The sequence below is a fragment of the Terrapene carolina genome, unplaced genomic scaffold (genome assembly GCF_002925995.2).
Source record: "Terrapene carolina triunguis isolate 2854851 unplaced genomic scaffold, T_m_triunguis-2.0 Scaffold69, whole genome shotgun sequence".
In the NCBI taxonomy this organism is placed as follows: domain Eukaryota; kingdom Metazoa; phylum Chordata; order Testudines; family Emydidae; genus Terrapene; species Terrapene triunguis.
In genome coordinates, this window is record NW_020664420.1 from 43,145,585 (window position 1) to 43,162,158 (window position 16,574).

The 16,574-nt window shown below is 40.0% G+C and overlaps 1 protein-coding gene across 1 annotated transcript in view; it reads left to right on the forward strand.

Annotated features, from left to right (window-relative positions):
- The window catches only part of RASGRF2 (Ras protein specific guanine nucleotide releasing factor 2), a 207,572-nt gene that overhangs the window by 69,559 nt on the left and 121,439 nt on the right, over positions 1-16,574 (forward strand). Inside the window, exons 8-10 of the mRNA XM_026649259.1 lie at positions 3,501-3,610; positions 5,745-5,863; positions 11,396-11,556. Of these exons, the coding sequence (XP_026505044.1) occupies positions 3,501-3,610; positions 5,745-5,863; positions 11,396-11,556 (390 nt within the window). The remainder of the gene's footprint in view (positions 1-3,500; positions 3,611-5,744; positions 5,864-11,395; positions 11,557-16,574) is intronic.

Below are 16,574 nucleotides of genomic sequence, written 5' to 3' on the forward strand. Positions count from 1 at the left end.
CCGAGTTTACAGATTCATTAAAAATTACTGCTAAGGGGCTCGCAATTTCTTGCGCCAGTTCCTTCAATATTCTAGGATGAAGATCATCCGGTCCGCCCGATTTAGTCCCGTTTAGCTGGTGAAGTTTGGCTTCCACCTCTAATACTGTAATGTCAACCCCCCCTCTTTTATTCCCCTCTGTCCTGCTCTCTCTATTCCTAAGCCCTTCATTAGCCTTATTAAAGACCGATGCAAAATATTCATTTAGATATTGTGCCATGCCTAAATTATCCTTAATCTCCACTCCATCTACATTCTTCAGCGGTCCCACTTCCTCTTTCTTTGTTTTCTTCCTATTTATATGGCTATAAAACCTCTTACTATTGGATTTAATTCCCCTCGCAAGGTCCAACTCTACACGGCTTTTGGCCTTTCTCACTGCATCCCTACATGCTCTGACCTCAATAAGGTAGGTTTCCTTGCCGATCCCTCCCCTCTTCCATTCTTTGTACGCTTTCTGTTTTTTCTTAATTGCCTGTTTGAGACGCCCGCTCATCCAGCTAGGTCTAAATCTCCTGCCTAATAACCGTTTTCCCTTTCTCGGGATACAGGCCTCGGACAGCTCGTGCAACTTCAACTTGAAATAATCCCAGGCGTCATCTGCCTTTAGATCCTTAAGGATGTTAGTCCAATCCACTTCCCTAAGTAGTTGCCTTAATTTATTAAAGTTGGCCTTTTTGAAATCATAAACCTTAGTCACAGTTTTATTTCTGTTAATCCTTCCATTTAGTTTAAACCGAATTAGCTCATGGTCACTCGAGCCAAGGTTGTCCCCTACAACCATTTCCTCAACGAGGTCCTCACTACTCACCAGCACCAAATCTAAAATTGCATCCCCCCTCGTCGGTTCAGTTACTACTTGATGAAGGAATTCATCTGCTAGCATGTCTAGGAACATCTGAGCCCTATTATTGTTACTAGCATTTGTTCCCCAATCTATATCTGGGAAGTTAAAGTCCCCCATGATTACACAGTTCTTATTAGTTTTTACTTCCCTAAAAACATTAAAAAGTTCTCTGTCCGCATCCAGGCTAGATCCCGGCGGTCTATAGCACACCCCGAGCACTATCTCAGGGGAGGCTTTAGTAGTTCTTTTACCCAGTGTAATTAGTGCCCAGACAGACTCTGTCTTATCCATTCCATCACTTATTATTTCTTTACATTTTACCTCATTATTGACATACAATGCCACTCCCGCACCTTTACCTTTTTTCCGGTCATTCCTAAACAGCACATATCCTTCCATACCTGTACTCCAGTCATGACTACCGTTCCACCACGTTTCGGTTATTCCTACGATATCAGGTTTCATTTCTTGGACCAGGAGCTCCAATTCCTCCATTTTGTTACCTAGGCTTCTCGCATTGGTGTATAAACATCTTACCGTATGCTGTCTATCCTTTCTCCCATTAGTTATGCAATTTGGTACGGACCCCATACTGTGCATCCGCCCCCCTCCTTCTTATGTCCAATCCCCTACCCCTATCTATATCTGTGCTTATCTCTTCACTCTCCTTTTCAGTGTTGGAATCTGGCGTGGAGATTAACTGGACATCTCCCAACCGTCTCCCCCAAATTCCTAGTTTAAAGCCCTTTTGATGAGATGAGCCAGCCTCCCTCCCAGAAGTCTATTTCCTTCCCTACTCAGGTGAAGTCCATCCCATGAGAACAGCTGTCTGTCCCTGAAAGCCTCCCAGTGGCCATACATCCCAAAGCCCTCCTTATAGCACCACTCCCTTAGCCAGCTATTTATCCTCACAATTCTGATCTGCTCCAACAGCATGAAGAGGTCGGTAGGGAGCCACACATCAGCTGGTGCAAGTTAGAGCAGCCCCAAGCCTGCTGTAATTCGAGCTAGTGCTGGGACCAGGCAGATAATCAAGGAGGAGCAGTTATTAACTCCCTGACAGGACCACCTGCTCTTCAGTGATCAACTTCTGCTAAGCGTGGCGAAGAATCTATCCCAAACGACTTTAAAAAGTGTATTGTACTTCTGCTAACATGTCTTGATCTGTCTGGATGAATTATTTTCATCTGTCTGCAAGGTTCTATAAACCACCAGTCTGGCTGTTTTACAGCAATTACATTTGACATAGTTTATATAGTTTTTCAAAAGACAGTGTTGCTGATATAAAAATACTGACATTTGTGTAATCATGCTAGTTAATAGCCACATCTGCCCAAAGGATTTACTTCTGTTAGCACCTGTAGCATTCTCATTTGCCTTTGGTGAGCTCTTGTTTTTAAATGTTGTAAATTTATTCTGCTGAATTGACTAAAACAGCTGGTGATCCATAAAGGGGATGTTATCTTAATTATTGATTGCTTTATTTGTATATAATATGCAGATTTGCAACCTCTCTGCTTATGAATTTTGGATGTATGGAATGTGAAAGGAAGGCATGCCCCATTGCCTAAGGCCTAAATTTCCAAAAGTGACTAGGGATTTTGGGAGCCCCAGTTTCTGAAACACTTTAAATTAGTCTGATTTCCAGCTGCTGCTCTCCAGCCACCCATCTCTGAAGGCAGCGCTGCCGCCAGCAGCAGTGCAGAAGTGAGGGTGGCATGGTATTGCCACCCTCCCTTCTGCCAGTGGCAGTGGGTCTAACCTAGCCCCAGCAGCGGCCCGTGCTGGGGAAAAGGAAGTCCAATCCCTCCACAGCCTGGTTGGGACTAGCAGCTGGAGCCCGGCATACAATAGGAGCCCCCAGTCAGGGCACCCCCAGCCCTGTTCCTCCCCAGTGCTCGGGGGCTAAAGGGGCTTTGGGCTGGCTGTGTGTGTGTGGAGGGGATGACCACAGGTCGTCACCCCCCCCCCCCCCAGACCAACCCCGGCATCTTAGGTGGTTGCTTACATGTAAGGCTGGCCCTGCCCCTCCCCCCAAAAGTGACAACTCCCCCATACCATGCCATCCTCACTTCTGTGCTGGTGCTGGTGGTGATGCGGCCTTCAGTGCTGGGTGCCTGGCCAGCAACCACTGCTCTCTGGCCGCCCAGCTCAAGGCAGCACAGAAGTAAGGGTGGCAATACTGTGACCCCCCTCCACAATAGCCGGATTTCCCAGGGGAGACCAGATTTCACAATCTGTGATGCGTTTTTCATGGCCGTGAATTTGGTAAGGTCCTAAACATGATAAATAGAAACTGGTGACCTCAGAAACTTTAATTTGTTCAAACTGAAAAAATCATACCCAACATAAGAAATCTATACTAGAATATATATAAAGGCACTTGTATTATTGGAAATTAATAAAAAAAATAGACTGACCAATTCGTGATTTTTTTTTTTTTTTTTTTCCTATACTCAGCATTCCATCTTGAATTGGTAGCGAACTTTAAGATTCTAACTGAGCAGGGACATGGATGTTGTCAGTGGGTTGACTAATCTGGTAGAATTTCAGAGATCAATTGGTATTATTGTTTATCTTAAAAAATGCTGATACTATATTTAATTTGTTTAAGATTCCTAGATATATTATAACTCTTCATGAACTTCTGGCTCACACACCCCATGAACACGTGGAAAGAAAGAGCCTTGAATTTGCTAAATCTAAACTAGAAGAACTTTCAAGGTAAGATTTTGTTCCATATATATACTAAGCTTGAAAGGAAAGCTCTGAAATAAAGAAACAAATAATTATTTTCTCCTTTTTAATTTTTTTAAATTAAAAATTTGGCTTTTTTTTTTTTTTTATGTAAAAGTTAAGATTTTTGTTGGATTTTTTTTCCATGACAGTTGCCCAGCCTTAGGTATGAGTGAGGCATTTGTCTTTAACTAAAAAAAAAAAGTATGTTTTTTCCATATTTAACAAAAATAACAATTTCATAATTAATAATAACAGAAGTGATCAGGGTCTTGCAAACTTCTCAGTTCTAAATTTGAGTAATTTTTATAAATATTAATGAAAATATCAATTTTGCCATGTGCTTTGATGTGATGGCAGCTAAAAGGGTCCATGTATCCCAAATATTTTAGATCCACTGCTTGTATATATTTTCAGAATTACTGCTCCCTTGAGATCTTTGCAAAGTGAATCTCTTCCACTGCAGCCTGAGACTTTCATAACTGCCTCTCTGCATAAATCTGGGGGTACATTTTGCCATTTTCTCTAGGGAACACAGCTTTCTGCTATATACATGGCTAAAGTGCACAAAGTCTAAATTATGAATTTTCCTGAATTTCCCCATGTGACAATGCCACTATTTTCCAGTCAAAGCAGTTTTTTAGCTGTAAGAAGAGTTTGTTTCACATATGGAAACTGTCAGCTCCTACTCACTGGACATCAGTGTGGGCCAATGGGTTTTCTTTTGCTGTTCCCATTTACTAGGTAGAGAGACCACCCCACTGGCTTCCATGATTTTTTTCTCTCTACCCAGCTGAACTCCATCTACAGCCTGGCTCCTGAGTTTTCTTCAACTTATATTCTGCCTCAGACTCAGGCATATGCCTTCAGCTCCTCATGGAGCACTCAAATAGCCCTGTCTTAAGGCCATTTGAACAGAAGCAGAGTTCCCCTCCCATTTCAGGATAGGCAGAAGAATCTCTTATGGCTAGGTCTGTGGTGGCAGCAGCAGACTCTGCTTCATCCCATGCCTCAGGTGAAGAGTTCACTCCCACCAGCTACTCACTAGGCAGCCAACATTAGGAGCTCAGACTGTTGCTCCTCCTCTACTATCAGGGCAGGCAGTGCCTATCACAAGAACAAAACACTTGAGACAGATTTAGTCACATCACTTAATGCACTGCTGGAAGGTTCTCAGATACCACAGTGATGAGAATGGTATAAGAACCTATATAGAATATAATAGAAGAACTCCCAAGCAGCTTTCTACCAACCCTATTGTCCTTAGTGCTTCATCTTCTAGATTAGTAAAAGCTCCAATGGGGAGGACATTTTATGCGGATTGGTGTTTGTGGGCTTTGCAGAGGTTTAGAAGTGTTTGGATGTGTTTACAAGAAGTTTGGATGCTCAGAGGGTGGTGATTTGCCAGACTGAAGTAGGGAGGGCATTCTGGCTCCGATTCAGGAAAGCATCACTGTTCAGCACAGCACTTAAGCATGTGCCGAAGTGCAATCCTGAATTGGAGCCTCTATGCATAGGGAAAAGGTATAGGGAGCAGGGTGGGAGAAGGAAACAAATAAGGCATTGCGTCTGGCATTGTTGGAGTAAATAAAGGGTGCAAAATGGTCCATGAGAGAAGATCCGAGATACAAATTGGAGCAGAGTTGTGGAAGACCTTGAAGTCACGGACAGGGTGACCTAAATTGAATAGGTAGAGAGGGCCAATGGAGTGCCTACAGTAGGAGGGTGGCCTGATCTGATGGGCAAGAAAGATGGTCTTAGCAGCTGAAGAAAGCTCAAGTAGGTAGCATTAATGAGACTTGGCCAAGATGCGGTCATTCAAGACTTTGGCGAGAGCAGTTTCAGAAGTGTTGAAAGTAGAGTACCTGGACTGGAATGAATCTATAAATGAAGAGAGGAGGTTGGAGCAAGGGTTGTAAAACTTATTTTTCTTGTTAGCAGCTACTTTTATTACTACTTTATGTTGACCAGCAGCTTGTATCAAATACCAAAGTGTGACAGTTCTTGAGGTGAATTTTTGGGGAAGCTAGCTATTTTTACATTTACTTTGATAGCAATATATATTAATATTGCAAAATACATTTCAGGGAATTAAAAATCCTCTTTGTACTGTGCCTGACAGGGTGATGCATGATGAAGTGAGTGACACAGAAAATATCCGGAAAAATTTAGCCATAGAAAGAATGATAGTAGAAGGTTGTGATATATTACTAGATACCAGCCAAACTTTTATACGTCAAGGTAAGGCTTTTTCTTAATATATGTGTGTGTGTGTATATATATATATATATATATAATAATGAAAAATGTATATTAGAACAGCAGAATTAATGTTGGCATCATTGGGAAGATGACACTGCTGGTGCCCAACATCACAAGGCTGATGTTGTCCACATACGATAAGTGACAGGTTGCCCCATGACAAATAGTTTTGGGCTACAGTTGAGCCCCACTTCTGTGCTGTTTTTTTCAGGGGCCATGAAAAACAGCAACACAATAATAGTAAAGCACCCATGGGAAAGTAGCGTACATACAGACTGGACTATCATCTTCAATGGACCAGAAATTATCTACAGCTCCACGGAGAACAGGTCTGTCTGGCCAATTGATGTTGCAATCTCAGATGATGCCAACATTCAGACAAAAACACAAGAGAAGCTAGAAGTACTTGAAGCTTTGTCAAATGGTGGAGAGATTGTGAGGAATGAAAACAGCTGTCTACTGTTCCCATTTTTCATTTGTGCTTCGGGAACAGCTCAAAATGCTATAATTTAATTTCTTGATAACCTTTGCTGCTAGATGGATACTTCACTGACAAATGGCCGGGAACAGATATTAGAGCATGACAACATTATATATGTGTTTGAGTTTGTGAGGACAAGCATTTTGTTTCACAGAATACCATTTTGGGCTACAGTAAAAGCTCAGTGTACATGGCAGAAACGTTCCTGCAAAAAGAAACTGTGAAGAATCAGCATACTGCATAAGAGTGCATATACACTTGTACGTAGCAATTTGCATCATGAGAGAGAGACACTGCATCCTTTGTATTATTATTTTTGGAAAGAGTTTCCTTTGAGGTTCATATATAGTAATGATGGACCTAATGGTAAAATTCCACATAATCTTGCTGAAAATAAAACTTTAATATGGCATCTTTTATGGAAAATGTTGGCATCAGGTTGGAATTATCAGCATAGTGGATCTTATATTAATGATAAGCCAATGATATTAAAAGAAACTCAAGAAAAAATTGGTAAATGAAACTTATTTTTTGTTAAACAAGTAAATATTTGTAAGTGATTATCTCTGAATCATTAGCACCAAGCAAGCAGATCTTTATGCTGACCTAGAGATCTGTAGTGCAGGATTTTTGGCTTTTCATATGCATAAGCTTTTCTTTGTAGTCCAAAAAGGATGATATTCAGGGAAACCTGAGAATGCAATTTAGGTGCATCCTTTAAAATTAAGACCGGTGGCCTGAGGTGTGAACTCACATTAGATGTTTTAGAACTAAATTTGACAGCTGTGAAAAGCACATAAGCCCTTTGAATATTGCTCTCTCTCTCTCTGTGTGTATGTGTGTGTGTTTAATAAAATTCTGGAAATCTAATGTATAGTGTCTTTATAATATATGGCCTTACCAAGGAAATAGGGATAATAACATAAAGATTCTTATTACAACAGTCACTCTGAAATCTGTGAAGGTTTTGGAAGGATTTTTCATAATTAAATATGGATGTTTGGCATAATTCTATGCTGTTGGTCCCAGGATATTAGAGACAAGGTGGGTGAGGGAATATCTTTTATTGTACCAGCTTCTGTTGATGAGAGAGACAAGCTTCAGGTCTGGCAGAAGAAGAGCTCTGTATAAGCTCTAGAGCTTGTCTCTCTTACCAATAGAAGCTGGTCCAATAAAAGATATTGCCTCACCCAGCCTGCCTCTCTAAAATGCTGTGTATGTAAATGTAGGGAAGTGTCTGCAAGAAAAATATTAAACAAAATATATTGGACAAGAAGTTGTATCTTTCATTGTATCTAGTGCCAAAAACAATTGCGAGACATGAACTTCCTCGACTGACACTAGTCTAAGTATTGTGTGAATTAATTATACTGTATAAACCATGTTATTCTTTAGTGTACTTACAATATTTTGGTGTATATATCTGAATTATTTCATTTGTTTCATTAGTAATTGCTCATCTTGTTTTGTTTGTATGCCTAGAAATTTGTCAATAAAAAGTAAATATAATAAACCTACCATGAGAAAAAGTCTTAGTATGTTTACTCAATGGTGTTTTTAATAAGAATTGAATATAACCCATCTTTTTTTTTTTAAGTAAGCCAGTGAAACCCATGATTATTTCTGGAGAAGAATAGTTATTTTGAAAACTGTGCATGATGCAAGAAAATTATCTCACCAAAGACTAGGTTCTGATCTCTGATCCGAAAACTTACATTGTCGTGTATCTTGTAAAATCATCGACTGTGCATGATATTGTATGATAGCTGAGATCAGAAATGGACTGTGGAAACAAAAACAAAAAAATCTCCTCATTTCTCTGTATCATTTGGTTTCCTGCTGTCCATGTCACAAAAATAGCCTGTAACAGTTGACGCTAATTGGGTCTTTGTTGGCACTCTCAGCAGACAGAGCAAGGACTGAATGGGTCTGGAGAATGAGCTAGCTTCTCAACCCGTAGAAGTGTTTCCTCCAAATCAATGCTGAATACATTGGCAGAGAAGCAAGAGGGAAACTTGTATTGATTCTGCTGGCACAAGACTGTACATGTTCTCTGGCTGTTCTCCACTGCTTCCAGTCTGGCACCTTTCTCTGCAGTCTATCTCACCATTGTTGTCTCTGTCTCCCATTGTTGCCCTCTGCTTTGGTCTATGTGGGCTTGCATGAGACCCTCTTCATGGCACACAGAGGGGAAGAAGTTCCCCCATTCTGTGGCTTCCATACACAGAACCACCAAGAGACATAAGTGTTGGAGAAACCTTTGTTCAAGTCCTTCGTCCCAGGGTGAATGTTACCTTTGTAGAATATAATATGCAATTTAGTTTACTAAAAGGCATTTAAGGACATTCAGATTGGCCTTGTGGATAGGTATGGGAGTCAGGAGAACTGGTTCCTGTTCCTGTGTTTCCCTCTGCCACTTCCTTGCTATTATAACTGTAACTTGCTATAGACTCTAACACCTAGTGGGTCCCAATATGCATTCTGTTAGTGACTTCTGCCTACAGACTGCTCCAATGCCCATTAAGTGCCATGCTCTTTCCAGGGCCCCCAGATTCCTTGCTTGAGATCCACTCCTCCCAACCGCCCAACTTCCTCTCTTGGCAATACTGTGGCAATTTATAACACTCCAGAGCAGGAGAAAACAGAATTGCATTTGTAAATCAGGCAACAGCATGCAGATTTAAAGCCTCATTTTAAAAAGAAAAATATGACACTTAGTCTGTCCTGAATTGCAGATACTGTATGTTGTTACAATAATATTTTGGCAATACCAAACCACTTAGTTCAAGTATTTCTGGTTAAAATACCCAAGATTGATCTGAAAATTCTACTGAAGCATGTCACTGAATTAATTTGGGTTAATGAGTGTTCCAAAATTAGCATCACTTATTACAATAGGGAGCTGTCCCAATATGTGTTTTTGTTTTTTTTCCCCTTAAGAGGAAATCTGTAGTGGGAATGTATGGCAAACAGATGCTCAGCTCCTATTGTTAATAGGAATTCACCAAACAGAAAACCCCAACAGAAATTGGCCTCTTTGCTGGATGGGAAGCATAGAGTATTTGCTGGGGAACTGACTCAATATATGATTCATATTAGATTGTTTATTTAATCCAGCAAAGTGAGTTAACGCAGTACTTTATTTCATGTGATATACTACCAGCTGATGATGTTGGTTTCTTAAACAATAACATTTCATATTTCTACAGGAACACAACTTGGCTTTAACAAATACTCTATCTTTAGCCCATTATTCTAATTATTAAATACTGTACTATTCAAAGTATTGTACTAAAAAAAAAAAAAAAAATGAGTATTTCTAAACCACTTTGTGAATATGAATACTTCTTTAAGCAAAGTGATAACACAAAAAGTATTAACTCTAATGTAGTTGCTTCTGCTCCAGGCAGAATACAGATAAGATGGATACTACTAACTATTAAATCCTAACTTGAATTTTAGGATCTAAGAAGAACATGTTATAAGCTCTGGAATGGAAAGTTCCTTCAGAATTTTTTAATTTCAAGCCAAGCCTTGCATAGTGTTTTGGAAGGTGATGGTGAGAGGTGTCAGGGAGTGAATATCACAATTCAACACACAAAGCTGGTCTTCTTAGTAGCTTTTCAGCTGGACAGATAGGCAGTTTTGTTTGGCAAAAAAACCAAAACAAAAACCCACACATAATTTTTTTGCTCAGAATTCTAGATGAATCTGCAAAATGTTTCATGAAACTAAAAAATGTTCCATGCCTCTGCAAAACTTCAGAAAGTTGAACTTTATTCCAGTTTTTTATTGCAATGGTGAGAATTTTGTCATACCCCTCTAGTTTAAACATAAAATAGGCATTAGTGAATACAGTTCTGTCTTTTACCAGTGTGTATTTGACTATGCCTGTTTATAGAAGCTTTATATATATTGTTATGTCTAAAATTAATTTAAAACATGTATTTGGGGAAGGTAAGTATTCAGCTAAATTTTATGTAAACTAAACATTGCTTTCTCAGTAAGACATTTGTTTTCCATTTATATATATGTTATTAACTTAACACTTTATACATGAAGAGTGAACAAGATGATTTTCCTTCCAATGTAATGTAATGAATTTTAAGCTAATATTTATTAACTAAGTGGATAAACTTTTGAGTCAGATACTGCTCTCAGTTACACATAAGGAGATGTACATTTGATCCATAAGAAAAAAATTGACTCCACAAAGGTCACAAATGGGTGACACAAATGGTGGTGTAAGTTGGGTGTCTTGTGAAAGTTGGTCAGAAAACAGGTTAAAGATGGTGCAAGTGGCATAGTAATGTAACTTTTACCAATGTGAAATGTTGTGGTGATCTGATTCAGAAACTGGAGTAACAGGATACAGTCTCTATTGAATTCAATGGTAGTTGTGTCTGCAGACAGTAGGCTTCAGTTTGGCCCAGGAGGGCTGAGAATTGTGCAAAGTAAACTAAAGGAAAAGAAGCCCAGCTTATTTACACTCCTCTGTCAGTTGCTTTTTCAACTGTACCCTATCCCTACCCTCTTCCATCTCCTTGATGTTTAAATTACTCATTTTGCAAAGATACTAAATACCAAATTAGTGCAAATTGTTCTACATTGCCACCTAATCTCCATTATCTGACCAAGTGACACATGATATGTAACTTAAAGTACCCATGAATTTTTCCAAGAAACCTCCCTGGCAGGAGCACAAGCATTATTGCAGGTTGGATTTGGCTGAATATGGCCCTAATGTGAGTAAAGAAATAGGGTTGCAATTATTGTTGGTATAAAGAGGTACAACTTTCTCCTGAATTTGTTCTAGAGAGTGAAAACCAATCTAGAGGGTAAAAAATAAATAAATTACTAGTCTCTGTTCTAAGAGCAAGGTATCTCTGCACTCCCATGGGAGTTAATGAGTTGCATGAATGCTTTTTATATATAGTACAGAATAGACTGCCTGTTACATTAACACTGGGCACATCACTTATTAAATAGTTTTATAATTACAGCATATTCTTCACTTTTGTAATCACCAGGTTCTCTTATTCAAGTCCCTTCAGTTGAGAGGGGGAAACTTAGTAAAGTTCGCCTGGGATCATTGTCTTTGAAAAAAGAAGGAGAAAGGCAATGCTTCTTATTTACAAAACACTTTTTAATTTGTACAAGAAGTTCAGGAGGAAAACTGCATCTGCTGAAGGTACAGAATTTACATAACTACCTCATTTACAAGCCAGATGGTTAAAATATAGAAAATTGAGCGCAATAAATATTTTAACTTAGCACTGTCTGTGAAATTTCAGTATCTCATGGTATTATGGTTTTAATGTGAGGATTTTCATATGCTACAGTAAACAAAACTGAGATAATGCACAGTAATTGACTAAAATACTCTCTCATTGTTATGTAGGTAGAAAATAATAGTCATTCAGTTTGAAGTATATGTTTGTTTCTCTAAAAGATATTCAATTAAAATTATGAACTGGCCAGTGAAATATAGCAAGGTGACATTTATTGCAGGAAAGGTTTAGACAATTGCATATGTATAGAATATTAATAAACTCAATCCTCTTCACCCTAGAATGAAAAGATGCTAATTATCTGCATGTCCTTCTCTTTGCCGCTGTATTCATGTTACACAGCACAGTATGCGTAAGGGTGTATATAAAATCTAGGAATATAAATTTATATGTTCCCTGCCCTTAGCCTCACCTGTGCAAAACTTTTGAGAACAGAGGCCATGATTATTAGCTTCCAGCTCAAGAAACTCTCCTATCTGAAACTGTGACATTGAAAACAAGCATTCCAGGCATTGTAGCTCAGGTGCATCATGAAAGTGTGCTAAAGCTGCTAATAGTCTGGTGCACCTCAGGTTTCCAGGCATATACCTAAACTTTCCACCAACTGATCCCTGCAGAATGCTTCCCAGGGAAATGTGGACCTCCTCCTCCCACACACTGATATTCTTTTCAGGTAGGCTAGTGTGACATGGGAGGAAAATTTCATTCCATCCCAAATAAAATCAGGTCATGAGATTCTCCCTGCATGTGTGAGTGAGGGTCACTGACTTCCTAGGGCCTGAAACATTAATAATTAATAAATAAAAACATAAAGAATGGCCATACTGGGGCAGACCAATGCTCCTTCTACCCAGCATTCTGTTTTCTGACAGTGGCTAATACCAGAGGTTTCAAGTGGAATGAACAGAACAGGGCAATCATCAAGTAATCCAACTCCTATTGTCCAGTACCAGCATCTGGCAGTCTGAGGGTTAGGGACACTCAGATCACGGGGTTGCATACCTGACCATCTTGGCTAATAGCCACTGATAGACCTATCCTTCATGAACTTATCTAATTCTTTTTTGAACCAGTTATAACTTTTGGCCTTCACAACATCCCCTCGCAACTGTGGGGTTGACTGCGTTATGTGAAGAAATACTTCCTTTTGTTTTAAACCTGCTGCCTATTAATTTCATTGGGTGACCCTTGGCTCTTGAGTTATGTGAAGAATAGTCCTTATTCACTTACTCCACCCCATTCATGATTTTATATATCTCTATTATCTCCCTGCTTAGTCGTCTCTTTTCCTTGCTGAATAGTTTGTCTTTTTAATCTCTCCTCATCTGGAAGCTGTTTGATACCCTTCATAATTTTTGTTGCCCTTCTCTGTAACTTTATATAGTGGTATTGTGATATTTTCTGTCTTCTTATCTATCACTTGCCTAGTGGTTTCTAACATTCTGTTTGCTTTTTTGACTGCTGATTGCACATTGAGTGGATATTTTCAGAGAACTATCCACAATGATTTCAGTTTGTCTTTCTTGAGTTGTAACAGCTAATTGAGTATGTATAGTTAGGATTATGTTTTCCAATATGCATTACTTTGCATTTATCAACATTGAATTGCATCTGCCATTTTGTTGCCCAGTCACTCAGTTTTGTGAGATCCCTTTGTAACTCTTCGCAGTCTGCTTTGGACTTAACTATCTGATTTATTTGATATCATCTGCAAACTTTGCCACTTCACTGTACACCCCTTTTTCCAGATCATTTATGAATATGTTGAACAGTACTGGTCCCAGTACAGATCCCTGGGGAACACTGCTATTTACTTCTCTCCATTGTGAAAGCTGACCATTTATTCTTACCCTTTGTTTCCTATCTTTTAACCAGTTACTTATCACATGACTATTAGTTTGCTTAAGAGCCTTTGGTGTGGGACCTTGTCAAAGGTTTTCCGAAAGTACACCGTATCCACTGGATCACCCTTGTCCACATGTTTGTTGACCCCCTCAAAGAATTCTAATAGATTGGTGAGGCATGATTTCCTTTAAGAAAGCCATGTTGACTCATCCCCAACTTATCTCTTATTTACCATAGTTTCAACCAGTCTGCCTGGTACTCTACTTAAGCTTACTGGCCTGTAATTGCCAGGATTACCTCTGGAACCTTTGTAAAAAAATTGGCATCACATTAGCTATCTGCCAGTCAACTGGTACAGAAGCTGATTTAAGTGATAGGTTACATACCATACATAACCACAGTTAGTGGTTCTGCAATTTTATATTTGAGTTCCTTCAAAACCCTTGGGTGAATACCATCTGGTACTGGTGACCTATTACTGTTTAATTTATCAGTTTGTTCCAAAACCTCCCCTACTGACACCTTAGTTTGGGACAGTTCCTCAGATTTGTAACCTAAAAGAATGGCTCAGGTGTAGGAATCTCCTTCTCCTCCTCCGCAATGAAGACTGGAGCAAAGAATTCATTTAGTTTCTTTGCAACAGCCTTGTCTTTCTTGAGTGCTCCTTTAGCACCTTGATCATCCAGTGGCCCCACTGATAGTTTGGCAACTTCCCTGTTTCTGGTGTATGCAAAAAAATTTTGCAGTTACTTTTTGTGTCTTTTGCTAGATTGCTCTTCAAATTCTCTTTTGGCCTGCCTAATTATAATTCTACATTTGACTTGCCAGAGTTTATGCTCCTTTTTATTTTCCTCACTAGGATTTGACTTCCAATTTTTAACCGATGTCATTTTGTCTCTAACAGCCTCTTTCATTCAGTTGTTTAGCCATGGTGGCAATTTGTTTTGGTCCTCTTACTGTTTTTTATTTTTTTAATTTGGGGCATACATTTATTTTGAGCCTCTATTATGGTGTTTTTAAAAAGTTTCCATGCTACTTCCAGCCATTTCACTCTTGTGCCTGATGCTTTTAATTTCTGTTTAACCAGCTTCCTCATTTTTGAGTAGTTCCCCTTTTGGAAATTAAATGCTGCTGTGGTGGGTTTCTTTGGTATTCTCCCCTACAAGAATGTTAAATTTAATTGTATTGTGGTCACTATTATGGAGTGGTTCAGTTATATTCAACTCTTGGACCACATCCTCTGCACCACTTAGGACTAAATCAAGAATTGCCTCTCTCCTTGTGGGTTCCAGAACTAACTGCTCCAAGTAACAGTCATTAATGCTGTCTAAAATTTTATCACTGCATCCTGTCCTGAGGTGACATATACCCAGTCAATATGAGAATAGCTGAAATCCCCCATTATTATTGGGTTTTCTGTTTTTGTAGACTCTCTAATCTCTCTGAGCATTCCACAATCACCATTAACATCCTGGTTAGGTGGTTGGTAATATCTTATTGCTGTACTCTGATTTTTCAAGCATGGAATTTCTATTCAGAGATTCTATGGTACAGTTTGATTCATTTAAGATTTTTACTATATTTGACTCTATGCTTGCTTTCACACATATGCCATTCCCCCATGGGCATGACCTACTCTGTCATTCCTATATATTTTGCACTCTGATATTACTGTGTTCCTTTGATTATCATAATTCCACCAAGTTTCTAGGATGCCTATTATATCAACATCCTCATTTAATACCAGGCACTCAAGTGCACCCATCTTAGTAATTAGACTTCTATCATTTGTATAGAAGTACTTATAAAATTTGTCAATATTTAGTTGTCTGCCTTCATGTGATGTAATAGAATGGGACTCTTTTTTGTTGACTGTTTTCTTCAGTTCCTACCTGTACTTTTTCAACTTCTATCCTGTCCTCTTTAGTAGGCTCTAGAATATCCCCTTTAATAAATCCTCCCCTGGTGATGTCTCTGTCCAAACCATCTGCTCCTCCGCACCTGTCTGTTTCCCCCAACCCTTTTTTTAAAAACTCCTGTATGACCTAGTTTACATGCCAGCAACTTAGTTCCATTTTGGTTTAGGTGGAGCCTATCCTTCCTGCATAGGATCTTCCTTTCCCAAAACATTCTCCACTTCCTAATAATCCCTCTCTGAACACCACCATCTCAGCCATGCATAGGCGCCGACTCCGTGGGTGCTCTGGGGCTGGAGCACCCACGGGGAAAAATTGGTGGGTGCTCTGCACCCACCAGCAGCTCCCCACCCCAGCTCGCCTCCGCTCCGCTCCGCCTCCTCCCCTGAGCGCACCACTGCATCCTGCTTCTCCCCCCTCCCTCCCAGCACTTGCGCCGCGAAACAGCTGTTTCGCGCGGCAAGCGCTGGGAGGGAGGGAGAGGAGGAGGAATGCGGCGCACTTGGGGAAGAGGCGGGGCCGGGATTTGGGGAGGTGTCCAATAGGGGCAGGGAGGGGCAGAGTCAGGGCGGGGCTGGGGCGGGGCCGGGCACCCACTGGCCCCAAGGAAAGTTGGTGCCTGTGCAGCCATGCATGGAGATCCTGCAGTTCTGCCTGTCTAACTGGCCTTGCACATGGAACTGGAAGCATTTCAGAGAATGCTACCATGGAGGTCCTGGACTTTAATCTCTTACTTAACAGCCTAAATTTTGGCTCCGGGACCTCCCTCTCCTACCTTTACCTATGTCAATGGTACCTACATGTACCACAACCACTGGCTCCTCCCTAGCACTGTACATAAGTCTGTCTAAATCTCGTAAGAGATACGCAACCTTTGCACGTGGCAGGCAATTTACCATGCGGTTTTCCCAGTCATCACAAACCCAGCTATCTATATTTCTAATGACTGAATCCCCCATTACTATTACCTGTCTCTTCCTAATAACTGAGATTCCCTTCCCTGGAGAGGTATACTCAGAGTGAGAGGATACCATGACATCATCTGGAGGGAAAGTCCCAACTATGGGTTGTTTCCCCCCAGTCCAGTCTGATGTTCTCCTTCCCGAAGACTTTCATCCTCTTTAACACCACAGAGGCTGCCAGACTGCTCTATTAAA